This window comes from Cnephaeus nilssonii (assembly GCF_951640355.1).
Source record: "Cnephaeus nilssonii genome assembly, chromosome: 8".
In the NCBI taxonomy this organism is placed as follows: domain Eukaryota; kingdom Metazoa; phylum Chordata; class Mammalia; order Chiroptera; family Vespertilionidae; genus Cnephaeus; species Cnephaeus nilssonii.
The window spans coordinates 87,471,510-87,489,471 of record NC_137079.1 but is presented as its reverse complement, the minus strand read 5'-3'; the positions used below and the strand labels follow the sequence as shown (position 1 = coordinate 87,489,471).

Sequence of the window (17,962 nt, the reverse complement as noted above, 5' to 3'; positions counted from 1 at the left end):
GTAGCCTCACATAGTCCTTCTAGTAAGATTACTGTTAAAGCTCATTCACTTATTTGACAAATATTTATAAAACACTACTATATTCTAGTTACCACAGAACAAAAATAATTAAAAGGCACCTCTTAGCCTCAAGAAACTTAAAATCCTGTAAGAGGAAAAAAAAAAGTACATCATAATACTAGGTGGTGTGTAAATACATAACCAAGAAGTGTGTAAATACATAACCTAGGTCTTCAAGGATGGGTAGAATTTCAAGAGGCAGAAATGAGGGAATGAATAACATGCCCTAGGCAACAGCATTAACAAAACCATGGAGAAAGGAAAACATCAAGTGAGTATGTGAGTAATCATGTTTGGCTGCAAAAAGGGATGTGATTAGACCTATCAAGAGAAGGGTAGGGCAGAACTGTGTAAGGTTTTATATGTCAAGAAATCTAGACTCCCTTGAGTGAACAAGCCAACTAAAGGCTCTTTATGATAACAAGTGAAAAGTTCAAAGTAAAATGGGAAGATTATTTTAGTGGCTCTTGGCCTAAAGATATAGAACCTCACACCTTGGATGATTATTTGATTAATTTCTAAGTACTTATTGAACTTCTACTATGTAACAAGCACTGTGGTCAGCATTGAGGAAATAAAGATGAGTAAGATTACTTATTATCTGGTCCTGTTACCTCTCTGACCCCATTACTTACCATTTTCTGCTTGAGTACTCAGTATAGCCACTGCAGCCTCCTTGCTGTCCCTGTTCCCAGAATCCTCTTCCCCCAAATAAACGCATGACTGGCTTAAATCTGCCCTTCAAGATTGGGTTCAAATGTCACTTTTCCAATGAGACCTAGTCTGACCACCCTATTTTTAAAATGTAACCAATTCTATTTCTTTCTTTTCCTTCCCATATCACTCACCACCTAATACATTATATGATTTATCCATTTATTATGCTTGTTGCTTGTTTCTCCTCACAAGAATGTAAACTACAGAGGGACGTAAGTCTTTGCCTCTTTTATCCACGGATATATCCTAAGCACCTAGCAGAGTGCCTGGCATATGTGAGCACTCAATACATTTTACTGTTGAATAGGGGAACTGTAATAATTCATAATCTTCTTAGGAAAGATAATTTATTACCTAACCTGTGATTCATTCACTGAAAGAGGGATCACAATGTGCCATGAGAACCCAAAAGCACAGGCACCTGGAAAGGTTCAAGGAAGGAAAGATACTTCTAGGAGGTCATTAATGAGAAGGGCAAGAATTTGCCATAAAAACAAAAAGTACTGTTAGCTGAGAAAACAGCAGGATACCTTATAATTATACCAAAATAGTTTGTCTTAATCATCTTTCTGTCACTAGTACCCAATACATAACTTGGCACACAGCGTCATTCAATACGTTTGTTGAAACAGGTCTGGTCTTATATAAGTGGAGAAAGGTCTGCAAAGAAGCAACCAGAGAAGTAGAAAGAATCAGAATAGCATTATGTCAAGGAAATCTGGAGTAACCCATATCAATGGTGTCAAATGTATAGAAGTCAAAGAAGATCAAGCTTGAAAAAAATGCCCCTGGGGTTGGTACATAGCAAAGCAGATTTAGTTAGGTAATAAGCAGAATGGACACTACAATAAATTAAGGAGTCAGTGTGTTAAACAAAAGTAGAGATAGCAGAATATTTTTCTGAAAAGCTTACAAAGTACTTTCAAATATGCTATCATCTCATCTTACAGTGAAGACAATGAGATTCAAGGAAGTTGATATGTCTAAGGCCATGCAGCTAGCCAAGTTTTAAAATAAGTATGCATCTAGCTTTTCTGACTCTAATTTTCATACTGCTTCCATTCTCCCCACAAGCATGGTCTTTTTTTTTTTTTTTTTTTGCTGCCATTCATATAGTGGTGGGCTTCATAGAATGGGCAATGAATCCACTACAATAGCCAATCAATATTCTGGCATGATTAGGAAGGAAATAAGAGGGCCTGAAGAAAATTTCAAGTATAAATTCATTGCAAGGAAAATAAACTTTGTACTTCCAAAAAGATTTTAGGAACGAGTACAAATTACACAGAATCTTAGCAGAATATACCGAACACCTGCAGTATATTATAGTTTAATTCAGTTTGCCTGTGTAAGTTAGTTAATTATACTTTATTCTTTAAGTGAGAAATTCCCAACTGGTGTGCCTTACAGGTGTGTGATAATATTGATCCCCTTAGTCCTTAGAGTTGCAGGTTTACAGGTCTCAATTCTCTTCGATTTACTACAATGTGCCATACAGTTATTATGGGTATCTGTGAGCCATTGTATGAATAAGGTTGGAAGCATATCTTGGGTACCTTTTAACCTTTATAGTACTTACATTATTCACATATTCAGGGAACAAAACTCTAGAATTTATTCTCTATTATAATTCACCACCCAAAGAAAAACCAAATGATGAGTGCTACCAATTTAATTTTTTTCTCCTTTCCAAATACACCAAATGCACTAAAGTACTTGAAACAAATTTACCAAAGATACACTGTACTGGGAAATTAAAGTAACATTATGATCTCTCTTATATAGGCATTAAAAGAAAAATAACATAAAAACATACCTGTGGGGCATACCCAGGAGGCACGTAAATAGGAGGCACAGAACCATTTGGAGACATCATTGGAACCTGAGCAGGACCTGAATGGGCCACAGAAATGATGTATTAATCCAGGATTACTTAGCAAGCTAAAGTTGAAAACAATTTGAATTACACCTGAATATTTCATCTAATCACTCAAACTAATAGGGACTATATAACTATAAAAAGAAACTCAGATGATTCATGTGTTATAAAATATGAAACTTTATCTTATAAAGTGCACTGACTGCTTTACCTGCAGCTGTGTTTCTCAAACTTGCCTGGTGATCATGATAGTCACCAGAGAAACTTTTAAAAATACAGATTTCCAGGCTCTCCTAGAGATTTTTATTTAGTATGCTTATAGTAAACGGGAGTCTTGAATCAGTATATTTACTTTATAAATATCCCAGGTGACTCTTATTATTGTGCAAATTTAGAAATACTGACCTTGAGGAAAATAAAACCAAACTTTGCATATAAAACAAATGAAAGATAAAAAAGGCAAAATTTTGAAAAGCAATAGGGAAAAATCAAGAAAAACTCAAGAGGAAAAAACAATAAAAGGAAGAATAGTTAGGAATTTGGAACTTGCTTTGTTAGGGTTAAATAAGCCTCTTATGTAATGTGTAAGCCATGTCTGTGGGGGCCTGAGAACAAATAAAAACACCATACATGTATTTTTAGTCACAGAAAAAGGTTTTGTTTCTTACACTTAAAAGTTCTTAAGACAAAAAAAGAAAATTCAGCTTGTTTTATTCTACGTTTCCTTTCATTTTTATAGTGTTATCTTTTCCAAACAACTTTTATAAATATTGTATCTTGTTTACCTTTTCTCTTAACCTTTCTGAGATAAAACAGGCACTTTGGAAGGTGTGTTTTATTCTTTCCAGGAACTAAAATGTTACTTGCTTTATTTAACTTAAAAAGAAAATCTCACCTTCAGATCCCCCTTTCCTGGTAACTTTAGACTGCATTGTCCTGACACCCAATGGTTTTAATAACTTGAAATGAAACTTTCTCAAAGAGCCTTACTCATTTCTAAGGAAAGAGAGGTACCCAAGAGTCTGATGAAGAACGTAATGGGGAAAGAGTTCCTTTTATATGTAGAATTTCAACCTGCAGTACATATAATGGATCTCAGTTATAAAAAAAGTAAAAGAGGAAAAACTTAATTATAGGGCAGAAAAGAAACAAACTTCACGGGTAACATTACACATAACTCAGAAAAACAAAATAAAGAGCATGGAGGTTGCCAGCAATTCCATAGATAGCTACATTCCTCTTTCTAAGGAAGGAGAAGGGGTAAGGATCAGGGAAAGAAACTGAAAGGAGAATGTAGGAAAAAAGGGGATCCAGGAAAGGAAATACCAAACAGTGGAAAGGAAAAAGGGGAGAGAGGTGAGGAGGGCAGGGGACAAGATAAAGGCAAAAAGGGAGAGAGGAAGGGAGGGCCAAGTAGGAGAAGCAACAGGAGAATAGGGAGGGTAAGGGAGAGGACAGGAAGAGAATGCAGAAGGGCTGGAAGGGAAGGAGAGAAGGGGAGAGTAAAGAAAGGGAAGAGAAGGGGTAGGGAAGGAAGAGAGTAGGGAACACTCAAGTAGTTAAGAGGACGTATGGAGTGCACGTGTATGTATGTGTGGGGGGGCAGACTACCAAATTATGCTATGTAATAGATTATAAAAATGACTTTTCAATAAAATACTCTTTCCATTCAAAACTAGTCCACTAAATACATGAAGTTCTTCAGAATATTATCTTACAATATCTAATTTTATATAGCTAATACTAACTTACTGTGTGCCAGGCCTTTTATGTATTTTTTTTTCTCTTCATACTTATTCTATTAGGGAAATATTATTACTCTCATTTTCCTGATGTGGAAATTAAGGCAGAGAGGTTAAGCTTACCTAAGTGGTAAAATTAGGATACAAAACCAGGCCGTTTCATTTCTAAGGATATAGTTCAATTACATATTCAGGAAATATTAAAATAAAATATTATGCATTACTGGTAACTAATGTAATTTGAGACTTAAGCATGCTATGATGCTTCTAATGCTTCTAAGAAAAGTTAAGGCCTCATTATCTTTATATTCTTGAAAAAGAAAGGAAAAACAAATTTTTCTGAAATTTAAGACATTACTTATTAATGTACTAAATAAAATTTGTGAGGTGCTTTATAACTCTAGGCAAGAAAGGCTTCATCTAAAACTCACCTTTTAACTTCTATATGCTGGACTCAAGAGAAAATGAGAACAGTTTTAAACTAATGCTGGTTTACTTCTGAATCCTGAGAGTTGGTTTAGAGTTAGACAGATATTATTAATCATATGTGAAATTTAGCTGGGAACCAGAAAGAGAATTCCTTGAAAATCTTGTTTGTAATTTTAATAAAGGAATTTAACATTTATTGAGTTTCTACTACTGTATATATGCCACGGACTGTGATTCCTTTCACATGTTGTCAAATTTAATCATTCTATCAAGTCATTAGTATAGTGTTTTGTTTTGTTTCTTCTTAGTATCAGAGTAAAAAAGTTACTTCTGATTAAATTTAAACCTGTAAAACTGCATAACTACTTTGGGTTGCCCTTCTTTTACTAAAAACATCAATATGTAAATACTATGTGGTTATAATTCAAACAATATTATACTTTGAAAGCTGTCAAATAGTTTGTAATTTAGTAATATGAAATTCTACTTTAGCCTTTAATTATATTTAAGTGTGATACTGAAAACAGAATAAAACAAACCCAACCCAAAATAAACCAGTAGTAAATATATTACTAATTGCAGTCCTGGAATAATGATTAACTAATTTCCCTAGGAAGTAATCATTTCACTCTAGCAAGTAAATTTCCTTATTCTGAGGTAGAAATGGTGCATGATTAGCTTTTAAAGAGGCAATTCAGGGGTACTACATTTATATCTAAAATACTGGTGTGAAGTAACACTGAACTTTACATAAAACTACCATTGTGTAAATATAGTAAATACAAGTACTGATGTTTCGAACTACAATATTTACATTTCTGTTGCTATTCCTGACTATAGTAGCAAAGCCCTAAAACCTTACATACTTGATACAAATGTTTGATTACCTCCTTAGTACAATAATACTTTTTAATTTAGGAAGTACTAAAAGATTAGCTACAAACTCTAATTAAAAGCAGTGAGGGGAATTTTATTCCAATGAAGCTAAAGGTGTTATAGATTGTACCATTAAATGCACATCTGCATGAGTAGCTATATCTGAATAACCCGTAGATACACCCAGCAGCTTCTGAATAATCTAAATGATCTGAGCAAAATCTGTCCCAAGTCATAGAGCTATTGATTATTTTTAAGGGCATATTTCTTATTCCAAAATCTTGCAGAAGAAACATTTTTATTCACCAATCGTCTTAAGAAATTTGAGAGCCCCCTCACCTCAATTCCTTAAAAGTGCCATCAATGACTTATTAAAGGTGATATATCATCTAGTATAAGTAAAATTCTATTTTCTTTATTAGCATACGTTCACATTTGAGTTCTTTTAAAAGAATGTACAAATATTTCTGAGTTTAAATTCTTAAAATGAAACGAGCTGCTGATGTGCTACACATTCTCTTTATAAGCAAGCTTTCACAATGGCTTCCAAATAATCTGATGCCAATGTTCAGATTTCAGTTGTAAAAACGAAAAACCTACTGAGATAAAAACGCTGGAAAGAAATATTCTGTGGAATATAAAATCAGCCCAACTCTAGAGTCTTATCTTTTATAACTACGTGGCAACAATTTAAAATATTTTTATAGCGATAGGTTTGGCAGCTACTGAAACACACACACGCACACACACACACACATACACGCACACACTTTAGCTTAATACAGCACTTCCTATGCTTTAAAATAAAAACAGAACGTTCGAAAACAGTCAGCAAATCTTACCACTCATTTTGTTTTTACAGTAGCAGCAGGGAACAAGAAAATCCAACAAGGAAACAGCGTAGTACACGTTAACAGTTTTAATTGGAGAACGGTTCGCTTCCCCCCCCAAAGCTGAGGAAAAGAGCCTTTGACCGAGTCACGTGACGCTATCACGTGACCCGCAGTTAACCGCGGAAAGGAAAGAAGGAAAAGCAGCCGTTCCAGCAGGCAGCTTTTCGGATATAGTAAACGATTAAATGATTTCTTCTATCGCTGCCTTGAATTTGACCATCTTTCAGACTCCCTTATGAGCCAACTCAAACACTCATTAAAATACACGTACAAAAATATTTGATGTAAAACGATTCTCTTTGTTTACGTGCTTCTGCGGTAATATCCCAGGCAAAATATTCTAATTCAAATTTTATTATCCAGCCTGCGCTTTTCCTTTAGAAAGTTTAGGATAGAATAACATTAATTTAGAAGATTCACTGTGGAATATCTTTGTGTAACTTGATCCACATTCCATACTCGGCCCTTAAAAATGCCCATAAAGAATTGACTAAGAACATAAGCTTGATCAATGTAGTCCCCAAAGCGGGGATTTATGTTTCAGGATGGTATTTACCCCTGAAGCTAATAATAACGGCTACTACTTTTATTGCTGGTTTTCTTTTTTTTTTCCCCCTCTCTTTCTTTAAAATTTAAGATTTACCCTGGATTTTAATATGGATATTTTTGGATGGCATTTTTACTCATATCTGTGAAATCTGAAAAGATAGATCATGGGTTTAGGCTTAGAGCACTTTACCCAGGCATAGTTAGACACCAGGAAGGCGACCAAAGGTTACAAGAGAGGAGAAGACTGTAAAAACTTTTGGAGGCCTTTTTATCACTTTATGGTGATACGTTAGTTAAAGAAATTTATTAATAGCTAACAAATATACAGGTAACGGTAATTATTATGATTTGTAACAAGTTGCAGAGTGGAAAGAAAATGAATTTTGGTATAAATAGTTAAGTTTTAATAACAGCTTCCATATTTATTAGCAAGGCAATTTATTCTTCTAATCTGCTTACTTCTGCAAAAAGGTTAAAATAACCTCATAGCATTGTAAGAATCATATTTGATAAATTTAAAGTACTAAGTATAGTTGGCACTGCTCAATAAATGATAGTTAATATACGTAAAAGTATGATCACTATTCCCCCCCCCCCCAATAAAAGTTATAAGTTATATAATGCAGAGTATATCATCAGGAGTGTTTTACATGTGTTAACACACGTAATCCTCACAATAAGTACAGTAGGCATCAGGCAGGCAAAGAAACTAAATGCAGTTAAGTAATATGCTAAGGGCACACAATGAAGAAAATCCAGTATATAAGGCTATATTAAACAGTTAACCATGTTCAAAAGGCCAGTGACCAAAATAAGTGAACAAGAACTGGCAAGGAATAACTGATGTCAATAAATATATGCTAGACACTCCATTGGAGATAAGACCTTAAAAGACCATTCTCACACACGGGGAAGGGAATTGTTGACTTCTGAGTTCCTACTAAAAGGCCAGGCTGGCCTGAAATATTGGACTCATCCTCAGTAATTCCAACCATGCCTCTGATCTTCAGTCCCTAAACAAAAAGCAAGCCCCTGCAAGCCCACTTCCTCATTTTGGCTGTGTTCTCACACAGCTGTGTTTCCATTTCTTTATTTTTAAAAACATTTAATTTTTATTGTTGACAGTATAACAGATGTCCCTATTTCTCCCTTTTGCCCCCTTCCACCCACTGGCTACCTTTTCAATTGTGCTCAGTAGAACCTTTCCCCCGTTATAAATTCCCTTATGTTCTCAACCTTTTCACAGAACACCTGTTCATGTACTTCCCTTAAATGAAACCTGGCTCTCCTTTAGGACAGTTTTTCTAGCAGCCCTGGGAGCAGAGACCTCCCTTTCTCTTCTGAGGCAGTCTCCAGATACCCCAAGGCTGCTTCTCCATTACCACTGCTGTTCCTATTTCATGCTAAAGTTTCTTTTTCCTTGAGGTTATACCATATGAGTATGTTACCTTCTACCCCATCTAACTGCTGTCATGCTCAGTCCTCACTGAGAACTTTGGCACTATTTCACAGTTCTCAAAAACCTAGCCTCAAACTTTCTTGAATTCTTCTCTTCCATTCTGTTTTTAGTAACCCATGTTCAAAGACACATCCTGAAACTTTCACTTAGAATTCCACTCTGATGTTTGAAATCTTAAAGTTTCATGAACAAAATAAACTGATGAACAAAATAGATCCAGAAACATAGAAGTATGGGACAGACGGACAAATCTCAGAAGGATAGCAGGGGTGGGTAGAGAGTGATTAACTGGGGAACTTATATGCAAAGCCCATGGACACAGACAATAGTGCAGAGTGAAGGCCTGGGAGAGGTGGGTGCAGGGTGGAAGGGGTCAATGGGGGAAAAAGGACATCTGTAATACTTTCAACAATAAAGGTACATTTTTAAAAAGTTTAATGTTTTAGTGTCTGGCCACCATATCTATCTTTCATCTCTCCAGTTCTCTTCTACATTTGTTTTTTCTCATAATGATCTCCCCTTTCTTCTGATTCAACACTGCCTTCATAGACTGACTTTCTTTCCCATCCTCTCCCCTGAAAAATCCCCAAATCCAATCAATCAGATAATGACCTTCCCTTCTCTTAGACCTGAACTGTAGAAATCAAATAACACTCAGGCCCTAGCTGGTTTTGCTCAGTGGATAGGGTGCCAGCCTGTGGACCAGAGAGTCCTGGGTTCGATTCTTGTCAAGGGCACATGCCTGGGTTTCGGGCTCGAACCCCAGTAGAGGGTGTTCAGGAGGCAATCAATCAATGATTCTCTCCATCATTGATGTTTCTATCTCTCTCTCCTGCTCCCTTCCTCTCTGAAGTCAATAAAAATATATTTAAAAAATAGCACTCAGACTGTCTTGCTTATAAATGTAGTTATCTAGAACTTCAACTCAGCAGTCAGTATTGCTCAGGAATTCTTTCAGGAATTTATCAATGATTAATAATGATCCTGTTTTCTAGAGAGATTATCAGAGATCCTCACTACGCTTTCAAGACCTTCCCCAAACTGACCTCATCCACATATCTCAGTATAAAATTGGACCCTTTCAATGCTATTTTCAGAATTATTGTTCCTTCACTAGGTCAAAGCTCTCTCTCCACATCTACACTTGTTATTACCTCCACCACTTTCTTCTCCACTTGGTCTTTGCTTTATTGGTCATTTTGGTCCCATTCATATTTTCACCTGTCTTCAGGACCATTCTAAGGAGACTTAGTTCTATACCTTTACTATTGTGCAATTGTCACCAAGTTCTAATGCTGAAGATTAGTGACATGATCCATACTTTCAAGGATCTTTCAGTTATAATGGGGAAAGTATAAGACAAATGCATTTTATATTTTCTAAAGAACTTGTTAATTCAAGGAAGTGCATAAGTCAAAAATTTTCATATAAAACAAAGCAAGAGGATACATAGGAATGCATTATACAGCAATGAGCATTTTCTTGAATTTCTGGAATAGTTTGAGAAGGGTAGACGTTAGTTCTTCTTTGAATATCCTGTAAAATTCACCCGTGAAGTCATCCAGTCCAGAACGTTTGCTGGAGTTTTTGATTACTGATTCGATTTCATTGGTTGTAACCAGTTTGTTCAGGTTTTGTTTCTTCTTGACTCAATTTTGAAAGATTGTACGTATTTAGAAATTTATCCCATTCTTCCAGATTGTCCAATCTGTTGGCACATCGTTGTTCATAGTCTTTTCTTATAATCCCTTGTATTTCTGTGGTGTCAGTTGTTACTTTTCTTCTTTCATTTCTGATTTTATTTATTTGGGGCCCCTCTCTTTTTTTCTTGTTTATCTTTTCAAAAAACCAGCTCTTGGTTTCTTTGATCTTTTGTATTGTGTTTTTTTTTTTTTAACTCTATTCCATTTATTTCCATACTGATCATTATTTCCATCCTTCTATTCACTTTGGGCTTTATTTGTTGGTCTTTTTCTAGTTCCTTTAAGTGTAAAATTAGATTGAGCTTTTTCTTGAGGCCTACAATACTATGAATTTCCCTTTCAGGATTGCTTTTGCTGTGTCCCAGAGATTTTGAGTTTTCATTTGTCTCAAGGTAACTTTTGATTTCTTCCTTCATCTCATTGTTAACCCATTCATGTTTAGTAACATGTTATTTAGCCTCGATGTGTTTGTGGTTTTCAAAAATTTTTCTTGAAATTGGTTACTAGTTTCATACCATTGTGGTTAGAGAAGAGGCTTGTATGTTGTGTGCATAAATGCTTACAAGGCTTATATCCTTTGCTGGATTAATCCCTTTATCATATGTAATGTCCTTCTTTTTCTCTTATTATAGTTTTTGTTTTAATATCTACTTTATTAGATTTAAGTATTGGTACCCCAGTTTTTTTGGTCTCTATTTGCATAAAATATAATTTTCCATTCCTTTACTTTCAATCTTTGTGTCTTTTGTTTTGATGTGGGTTTCTTGTAGAAAGCATACATATACATGGGTCTTGTTTTCATATCCATTCAGCTACCCTGCATCTTTTGATTGGAGCATTTAATCCATTTACATTTAAAGTGATTACTGATAGGTACATATTTCTTGCCATTTTATTCTTTACTAGAAGCCCGTTTGCACGAAGATTCGTGCAAGACATTCATTCACCTGGCTGCCTGCACCAGTTTTCCGCCGGCACCAGGGGGGACCCAGGCCTTGGCTCTGGCCACCGTCTTCCGCCTTCTTTCAGGGTTGGAGCTTGGCCCCGGGCGGCGGTGGCTCGGGGCAGGCACTGCCCGCCCTGCACCGCCAGTAGCGATCTGGGCGCCTCCCACCGGCCTGGTTCCGTCAGCCGCTCAGCGTTCAGAGCGGCAGGAGGCCCCACCCCTCCCGCCGGCCCGGGTCCCTCAGCCACTCAGCGATGGGGGGGCAGGGTAGCACGTAGGGGCCGCCATCTTGGTTAATTTGCATAGTGCCCTGATTGGCTGTGGGCATAGCGAAGGTACGGTCAATTAGCATGTTACCCTTTTATTAGGTAGGATAATTATGTTGGTCTTCTTTTTCTTTATTCTTAAAGAAATTCCTTTAACATTTTATAATCTCTGTACATTATTTTGAATGCTAGCCTTTTATTTTATTTAGTTCTTTTTCTCCAGATTGCTCTGATTCTTTCATTTGGGGCATGCTTTTTTTTTGTATCCCCATTTTAACTACCTTTCTGTATTTGTTTGTGTATATTAAGTAGATCTGCTGTCTCCAGTCTTGGTATGGTTGCCTTATGTAGTAGGTATCTTGTGAGTTTCAATGACACAGTCTGATGATTATTGTGGAGGTGCTTCAGGAATGTCCAGTGTGTCGGTTATGTGAGCCTTCTGTTGTAACTGAGTCTTGATTGCTTTTGGCCTGTCAGTGGGTGGGGTTGACCTTCAGCCTGGCTGACTGTGAGGACTGACCCTGACCACAGTGCGCAAGTTGTACTGTGGGAGCTGACCTGATGAAGTGAAATTTGCCCCAGCATGATCTGGTGCCTGCTAAGATCTCCCTTTGGGTGTGCCACTTGCAGAGCTAGTTGGGTTGTGCTCTGATGTGGTCTGAAGGTTTCCACAGGACAGTGCTGATTCTGGGCACTCCTGGGAGGATCTCTGGCACAGGTCAATATCATGTGCTGCCTGTGACCAGCCCTGGGCTACCTTTTTGGAGTTACAAAAAGATCCACAGTTTGTGGTTGCCTCTTCTAAACCTGGTTCCACATGAAAGGGGCCAAACTGTGTACCAAGGCCTGCTGCCACCTATGCCAAGCCCAGGGGCAGGTCAACAAAAGTCACAAGACATCCCAGATCTGTCTCTGCCTGCCAGCTGTACAACCAACTCCTGAGTCTGCCTTCCAAGCATGTCTGCACATTGGGCCCAGGCTGACTACAGCCAGCAGACTTCTCTGTAAGGTGCAAGGTTGGTAGGGTGGGGACACAGGGAGTGAGGAGGGTGGGGCTAGTGGACCTCCTGTAAGGGGGGAGTGTTACTGGTCAGGTGCACAGGGGAGAAAAATGGCCCCTTTCCCAGAGCCCCAAAACGCAGTTTCTCCACGTACCCATCTCCGACACTCCCTGAGACTGCCTGAACCTCAAGAGCCTGAACTGTGGACCTGTGCTGGCTGCATAGTTTCCATTTTCCCTTTCTTACCTGGTAAAATGACAATTTTAGACAACTTAATATGAGCCTGATTTTTTTTCAAAACACTATCAACTATTTTGCAGAGGGCTCTCTTAAATTAATACCATAACATATCATACCAATTGTATGGAATTATTAATAACATTTTAACCCATTTCTGAACTACTAATTTTCAGGTAGGCTTGTCAACACAATCACTAGCACTATACTTGGGTGACATTATTTAGAAGCACTTACTGGGTATCAGGCTCTGGTCTAAGGGCTTTACAGATATTAACTTATTTAATCTGTATAATATTCCTATGAAATAGAACAACTATTATTTCCATTTTATAGGTGAGGAAACTAAGCTACAAAGATATTAAGTAACTTGCAAAGTGTCACAGCTAGTAAACTGAAAACAGAATTAGGTGGTCTAGCTCTGAAATCCATGCTCTTCACCATTATACTATACTACCTCTGTTGTTCAGAATATATTACCAATTACAAAATGAGAAAACTGCAGCACAATAATACCAAAGTTCAATTGAAGATAAACCACAAATAGAAAAACACTGAACATTTGAATGGAAGACCCCACACAATACACCCAAATATCTGCTGAGTATATAATGATAACAAAGCAAAGTGTATCTAAATGTAACTCACTTAACTGTTACAAAGATAAGATTCTACAAGTTTCTTAAGTGAGGATATCTTATGGAAAACTATTAAGTCAGTGAATCACTTAATAGCCAAACTTGTTCTAAAAGATAATTTTAGGAGATTTAAGAGATACACATATCAAAAACAAAAGCTACGCCCCCTCCCAAAATAAAACCCCGAAACAAAATAGGTGACAACTTGAAGAAAAGGGAAAATTAAGATAGAAAAATTATATAATGAGTGAGGTCTTATGCCCTTTCTAGAGTTGGGACATATAACCTCTCCCGTTTGTATGAGCTGAAATGTGATTAAAATTAAGACTCCAAGGGCCATAGTGTCAAGCTAGCCCTTATCTTCTACAGATCAAGAACTGTATGTCTCAAACTGCATAGAGCATGGCCCCAATGACTTGGCATGTCAACATCACTAATCATCAGAGAAATGAATATTAAAACCATAATGAGATATCATCTCACATCTATCAAAATGGCTATCATTAATAAGTCAACAAATAACAAGTGCTGGTGAGGATACGGAGAAAAGGGAACTCTCATGGTTGGTGGGAATGCAGATTGATGAAGCCAATATGGAGGTTCCTTAAAAAGTAAAAATGCAACTGTGAGGATTATCCTAATGTTACTGTAGACAGTCAGGCGGAGTGCCAAGGAGTCTCCCCCATTGGCCAAGATGAAGGCAAGGGGAGGTTCTTACACGGAGCTTGCCAAAAGCTAGAAATTTGAATGGACAGGGCCCAAGTGCACAAAAAGTTAGCAAGATAATTGGATAGGAAAAAAAGCTCCCCCACCATCCCTGTAAGAATGGTGGGCTTGGGCAGGAAGAGAGATTGGTCTTTGAGACTGGAGTCTGCCATTCTCCCAGGTCATATGGCTCTTGAATAAAACTTCTTTCCTTCTGCACCAGCACCTGCCTCATGAATTTGACTTTTGTTGTGGCAGGCAGTTGAACCTCCATTTTTTGTTTGGTTACAATAAGACTAGTTGAATTGACTGGGAATGAGGGTGGCTGGGAATCCATACAGACACACAACTATATTTTAATATACTATTTCCCATGTATTTAGATTTATGTGCCAATAAAATTTTATAGAGACTTATTAAGGTAACCAGCTTTTAAAAAAATTAAATGATATAAAAATGAAGGAGGGAGAATTAAGGACAGATAGAAGGAAATCTATCCTATATAACATCATATCATTTCATAAAGAAAGGATATTTTTAGTCTCAAAACAGTAGGAGGGGTTAACATAATTAATTGACTATTTTTATTATATTGAGGGGTAAGAAAAGGAGTTCTATTAAAATATTTAAAAAGTAAAATGTTTTATTAAAAACTAGTAGCCCGTTTGCACGAAGATTCGTGCAATAGACCTTCATTCACCTGGCTGCCTGCACCAGTTTTCTGCCGGCACCAGGGACCCAGGCCTTGGCTGTGGCCACTGCCTTCTGCCTTTTTCAGGGTCGGGGCTTGGCCCCGGGCGGCACCCAACATCCTTGCTAAGGATCGCAGGAGCCGACCCCCAGTGGTTTCCTGCCATCCTTGCAGGCTGCCCACTGGTGCCCAAGGCCAGGAAAGCCTCCGCCCCAGGCTTTCCTGGCCTTGGGCTCGCCGCACCCAGCGACCCTGCTACCGATCACAGGAGCCGACCCTCAGTGGTTTCCTGCGATCAGTGCAGGCTCCCCGCTGGTGCCCAAGGCCCAGAAAGCCTCGGCCCCTGGGACCCCCGGGAGCGGCGGGAGGGGCAGGATGGGCCTGGCCACGCCCCCCCAAGTGGCCAATCAGACCCCCGGACCCCCGGGAGGGGCGGGAGGGGCCAGGCCACACCCCCCCAGGTGGCCGATCGCCCCAGGCACCCCCGGGAGCGGCATGGGCCCAGCCACGCCCCCCCCGGGGTGCCGATGGCCCCAGGCACCCCGGGGAGTGGCGGCATGGGTCCGGCCACGCCCCCTGGGGTGCCGATCGCCCGGCCACGCCCCCCGGGGTGCTGATCGCCCCAGGCACCCCGGGGAGTGGTGGCATGGGTCCGGCCACGCCCCCCGGAATGCCGATCGACGGGCCACGCCCACCCCGGGGTGCTGATCGCCCCAGGCACCCCGGGGAGTGGCGGCATGGGTCCGGCCATGCCCCCCCGGGGTGCTGATCGCCCGGCCACGCCCACCCGGGGTGCTGATCGCCCCAGGCACCCCGGGGAGCGTTGGCATGGGTCCGGCCACGCCCCCCCCGGGGTGCCGATCGCCCCAGGCACCCCCGGGAGCTGTGGCATGGGTCCGGCCACGACCCCCCGGGGTGCCGATCGCCCGGCCACGCCCCCCCGGGGTGCTGATCGCCCCAGGCACCCCGGGGAGCGGCGGCATGGGTCCGGCCATGCCCCCCCGGGGTGCCGATCGCCCCAGGCACCCCCGGGAGCGGGGGCATGGGCCCGGCCACTGGGCACCGCCATCTTGATCTACTCAACGGCGGATATGCCACCCGGAGTCCCGCCCCCAGCCTCCTGCCGGCCCAATCGTGGGCATAGCGGAGGTGCGGTCAATTTGCATGTTTCTCTATTATAAGGTAAGATACATTAGAGGTGGGGCAGGGGTAAGAGATCAACCAAAGACTTGTATGCATGCATATAAGCATAACCAATGGACACAGACACTGGGGGCGGGGGGGCAGGGGGGGGGAGGGGCATATGTTGGAGGGTGGGGGTGGCTGGGGGGAGGTCAATGGGGAAAAAAGGAGACATTTGTAATACTATATATAATACTTTAAACAATAAAGAATTAACCCTTTGCACTCACTTGCTTTTTTCTCGACCTGCTACCGATGCTAACTGTGTCGAGTCACACTCGACATCCGAGTGCAAAAGGTTAAATAAATAAAAAATAAAAACACAGAGTGCATTAAAGATCATTTTATCAACTACCTTATATTGAATATCTGAATATTAAATAGTATAAGCAGAACAATTATTATTAGTACATATCCATGTATTTTAATTAGTTTGTTAGCTATACTGTCTAGAATTCCATAAGAAAATTTTCAATACAGTCTATTTTTAATTTTTTTCATAAAATTGCCTGCAGCTGTTATATTTTATGGTTAATTATTTTGAGAATGAGAATACCTTCAATTAAATCTTTTCTATAATATTTTAATTTAGGACTATAACAGTTATATTAAAAATACCCTGATTCTGAGGTACTATCTGGTGAGCTGGAAGCAAATTCTGCTAAGTGAAGGATATCTATTTTTTAAAATCTTATTAAAATGTGACATATTCAGCCCTAGCTGGCTTGGCTCAATGGATAGATAGAGCGTCAGCTTGTGGACTGAAGGGTCCCGGGTTCGATACCGGCCAATGGCACATGCCTGGGCTGCAGGATCGGTCCCCAGTAGGGGGCGTGCAGGAGGCAGCATCAATGATTCTCTCTCATCATTGATGTTTCTCTCTCTCTCCCTCTTCCTTTCTCTCTAAAATCAATAAAATATATATATATTTTAAAAATGTGACATATTCAGTCCAAATTATTTGTACTGATATACCTTCAAATATTTTTTACAAAAAAAACCTCATTGAATTTTATGATTCTTTTAAATATTTCACAAAATTTAGATTTTTTAGCTCATTGTTGCTGAAAGGGTTTACTGCAAAACAAAAAAAAGCACTGCAATAACAAATAGTTATAGATTTACATAATAAATGACAAAACCACTCAGACTATTTTTTAAATATATTTTGTTGCAGGAATATTTAGATTTTACTTATTGTATATATTTCACATTCATCTAACCTAAATGCTTCCCATTGATCCCTCCAACTAGTGGTCTGATGACATCAAGTGGCCAGCAACCTCACATATGACTTCTGCCACCACCACCTCCAGAAGACTGGAAGGAGTTAGCAGTCCTTAGCTCTATCTAAGAGTACTTTGCTTTGCTACAAAGTCCCTTAACTGTTCTCCTTGACTTGCTTCTGGCAAAGGGTCAGAAAAAGAGAAATGGTTTATTCTGGTTGCCTTTAAGATTTAATCACAGGTTAACATAAAAACAAGAGATGAATAACTTGCTTACTTAGAATTCTGAGATCATGCCAGAATCTGGAAACATAATATTATGGTTGACCAGATGTATCACAGCTTATTTAAATGTAACTACTAATTATATTATGTTTAAAAATGAATAGTCTAGGACAAATGTTAAGCTGGTTACATACCAAGATGACAGGATAAACTATGATTGTTCTAGATAAAGTGGGATATAAGGATATCCTATTAATAGGAAATGCTTATTTGTTAAGGCTACACAATACCTGGCAACACTTATTCACATGAGGTAGGCAATTAGTACTTGCCTTAAGTCTAGGAATTTAACTAATTGGTGATTATAATTTGAGAATAGAATCAGGCAGGAAATTACAGAAGATAAAAAATCATGGTCATTATTCACTGCTTAGATGATTTGGGGCCTAAGTATGATTCAGAATTATGGGCAATTTCATTTATCTGTATACAGGTAATTGAAAATTTCTATAATTATATTTGCTAAGAATTTAGATAT

General features: G+C 39.0%; 1 protein-coding gene across 4 annotated transcripts in view; it reads right to left on the bottom strand.

Moving 5' to 3' along the window:
* FNDC3A (fibronectin type III domain containing 3A) overlaps positions 1-17,962 on the bottom strand; it is a 254,406-nt gene that overhangs the window by 83,576 nt on the left and 152,868 nt on the right. For 3 of the 4 annotated variants that reach the window (XM_079778647.1, XM_079778645.1, XM_079778646.1), the window contains exon 4: positions 2,594-2,670. In XM_079778647.1, the coding sequence (XP_079634773.1) occupies positions 2,594-2,670 (77 nt within the window). Of the gene's footprint in view, positions 1-2,593; positions 2,671-6,545; positions 7,013-17,962 lie in introns of those variants that run through there. The other variant, XM_079778648.1, reaches the window with a different exon arrangement.